The 3,370-nt window shown below is 43.6% G+C and overlaps 1 protein-coding gene across 1 annotated transcript; it reads right to left on the minus strand.

The window, feature by feature from the left end:
• Positions 1-670: 670 nt before the first annotated feature.
• LOC134927991 (uncharacterized) lies at positions 671-3,103 on the minus strand. Its single transcript, XM_063923179.1, has 3 exons — positions 3,038-3,103; positions 2,750-2,962; positions 671-1,840 (listed from the first exon to the last, which is right to left on the minus strand). The coding sequence occupies exon 3, from the start codon at positions 1,827-1,829 to the stop codon at positions 1,134-1,136; it is 696 nt and encodes a 231-aa protein (XP_063779249.1). The 5' UTR covers positions 1,830-1,840; positions 2,750-2,962; positions 3,038-3,103; the 3' UTR covers positions 671-1,133.
• Between the last annotated feature and the right edge of the window lie 267 nt (positions 3,104-3,370).

A 3,370-nucleotide genomic window follows, 5' to 3' on the forward strand; every position in this document is an offset into this window, starting at 1 on the left:
TGCCATCAGAGAAAAAGCAGTGCTTACACCCAGGGGTGTAGCGAGGGTGGCTCCAGTGGAGTGCGTGCTCCGGGCACCAAAAAACTTAGAGGGCGCAGATGGGGCGCACACTGACTCAGATTCAGAGACTAGGTGTTGAACAGGTCAGGCTAGTGGTGACAGCAGGAGACACTGACATCCAGCAGATGCCGGAGCTCTGCCCGCCCTCTTTATATTCTCACTGCTTGTAGCTGTGCAGCCGGGGTTACTTTTGTCCTGCAGCCCTCACTGCTGCAGCACCTGTTTCTGCCCTGGCTGCTGCAGCACATCTCTCTGCCCTGGATGCTGCAGCACATCTCTCTGCCCTGGATGCTGTAGCGCCTCTCTCTGCCCCGGCTGCTGCAGCACCACCTTCTGCCCTGGCTGCTGCAGCACATCTCTCTGCCCTGGATGCTGCAGCACATCTCTCTGCCCTGGATGCTGTAGCGCCTCTCTCTGCCCCTGCTGTTGCAAGACCCCTCTCTGCTCCTGCTGATACAGAACCTGAATATAGAAAAAAAGATTGACCCAGCACTTTATTACTTCAATTTCTGTGTAGCCAGTAATATAGGGCTACTCAACCCTATTAGTTTAGACAAAATCAAAGAAAGAACGACTGGTATTACAGCGCACAGGAAATGGATACAAACAGTTTGTTAAAACATATAAAATGTATTAAATATCAATAAATCACAACTTTTTAAAGCTTCATAGCATGCACAATCCTAAAAAAACATACAATGTAGCAAAGTTTCTGTCTGGCAATAGATCTCCCAGCTTGGCAACAATTTCCTCTGAGTTTGCTTGTTTATAACTCATTAGGATACATACACACAGTGGGGTATATTTACTAAGCTCACGATTTTGACTGAGATGGTGTTTTTTCTTCAAAGTGTCATCTCGGGAATTTACTAAACTCAAATCTCGGCAGTGATGAGGGCATTCGTATTTTTTTTACGGCTGTGTAGTAAAAATACAAATGAATACACCATCGGTCAAACGCGGCTGTTTAGGTATAGAACTCGGTCATTTACTATGCATTTGTATTTGAAATCTCTACCGTGAAAATGCATGTGCGGCCGTGAAACAAAACCAAAAACATTATTTGTAACAAACTATTTGCTGCAGCCGTCATTATTATTTTTTTTGTGTGTGCTGGGTGCAGAGGATTGCCCTGGTTCGTTGGTCCGGGTTCTGCTGGAGCGTCTAACTGGGGAGTTAAGTGGGGTCTGACTTGGTGTAGTTGTTCCCGAGCTAGAGCTTAGTTGGTGTGATGCCAACACATTAAGGCTTTGGCTGAGGTTATTTAGGCTTGCAGTGAGTTGGCTATTAGCGGCAGTGTTGTTTGCAATAATTCTGGACAGGTTTTCGTTAATCATTTGGTTGTGTTGAATCAGTTGAATGAGGGCTTGTTGCTGCAGCTGTTGCTCATCCATGATGCGTTGCAGATTGGCTTGCATTTGGCTGTTGTCTGCCCTCATCTGCTCCATTGAATTGGCAATTCTGCCAACCTGAACTATCAGTCTGCCTGAGTTTCGACTGAGTCTAGGCAGATGATGGGGCAGACTGGCAAGGTATTGGGTATGGGTGTTCAGGCACACATAGTGTTGCACCTGTTGTGTGGCCCAACTGCTCCAAAACTCTGGGGCCATTTGTTGCTGGGTTGGTATTGGGCTCAATTGGGGGCTGTGGGATGTTTGGGGTGATTGGGGTATGTCCTGTGGCGTGGTTGGCTGGGTAGGATCTATCGCTTGCAAGTGTAGTGTGTACGTATCCTGCTGGTCACTTTCCTGCTGGGCATCCTCGGCCATGATGGGTGGTTCTGTATGGGGTTCAAGACAGCCACTATTTAGTCAATATTTTGCATTGGTCTTTTTATAGCTTTACGTCAACATGCATTACTTCTTAATGTTCATGTTGGAATTGATAAATAGATTGTGGCCTAAACTTAACTATGTTGCTCACCTTTTTGTATAAATATGTGGCTTCTAACGTTCACTACTCAGTTGAAAAATGTTTGAGGGAATTGTTGGACTCTGAGCCATAATTAATGTGCGAACACGAAGAACTCTAACAAATACAAATTACTACATTTACATATTGTGTATGAAGCTTCCTTTTGTACAACACACACAATACAATAAATGTGTTGAGCAATACACTCATACATTGTTCAAGGCAGTCAGTGGTCTGGCCAAAACTTAAACAAATATAGTGTTAAAAAATGAATACATTAACAATGGGGGAAAAAGTCTTAAGGTGGCCTATGTTTAGAACTGGTGATGTTGGGCATGCAAAACAATTGGATGAGACTTAAAATTTATGTAGCTGTTTCTAGCAAAGTTTAAAAACAAAATTTTTTGTTGCTATGCCCAACATCACATCTGAAAATTAACCAAAAAAAAATACCTTACCCACATGTGCTTGCTGTTGGTGATTATTACAAGGATGACTGTTTATTTGTGACACAGTTTTTTTGCTGTGCACAAACAGTGGGGCAGATGAATTAACCTGGAGAAGACATAAGGAAGTGATAAACCAGTGATATGTGCAAGGTGATAAAGGCACAAACCAAACAGCTCCAATATGTAAATTAACAGTTAGGATCTGTTTGGCTGCTGCCTTTATCACCTTGCACATAGCACTGGTTTATCACTTCCTTATGCCTTCTCCAGGTTAATACCCCACTGTTTTTTTAACTTCTTTACAAGTAATTGTTATGTTTACTCACCAGACAGCTGAGGGGATTGTGGATCCTCGCTTTGTGGGCTGGCCAAAATGGCTTGTGGTGGCAGGGCCGACACTGTGGAGATGCGCCGTTGGCGTGGTGAGGATGCTACTGGTGATTCAGCCTCAAGACGGCGTCTCTTGGTTGGCCTCCTATGTTGAGTATCCGAGCCCTGTGATGTGCGCCTTAGTGGAGGGGGGTTTGCTGAAGAAGAACCTATGTGATAAGATAAACATTAACATTCTGCTTTTCTATGTGTTTTCAGAATATGTGTTTACACTAAAAGCTTACCTGCATTGCCAGCATCTGCATCTCTTGGCAGTGTGGGATGTGGCCTGGCTGTGCTGCTTCTCTTTCGTACTGTAGAAATATGAAGAATGTCCTTATGAACATACTAGTATGTTTATATGTTTATGCAAATTCCTTATTGTGATGTAAACATATGTAACCCTACCCTCAATACCTTGAACGAGAGCTGTCTATGTATTCTATTAAGGGATGGTTACCTAATAGCTGTGCCTCCACTCAAGCTATGTGTAGTATTTAACTACCGTTAAGGCTTGCTTGAGTAAGCCTGATCTCTATCCTTAGGGGATGATTCCCTTATATCATAGATATATTATC

This window comes from Pseudophryne corroboree, chromosome 5 (assembly GCF_028390025.1).
Source record: "Pseudophryne corroboree isolate aPseCor3 chromosome 5, aPseCor3.hap2, whole genome shotgun sequence".
In the NCBI taxonomy this organism is placed as follows: Eukaryota; Metazoa; Chordata; class Amphibia; order Anura; family Myobatrachidae; genus Pseudophryne; species Pseudophryne corroboree.

Bases quoted from the DNA above. Each gene is read 5' to 3' on its own strand.
- LOC134927991 (XM_063923179.1), bottom strand. From the start codon at position 1,829: ATGGCCGAGGATGCCCAGCAGGAAAGTGACCAGCAGGATACGTACACA.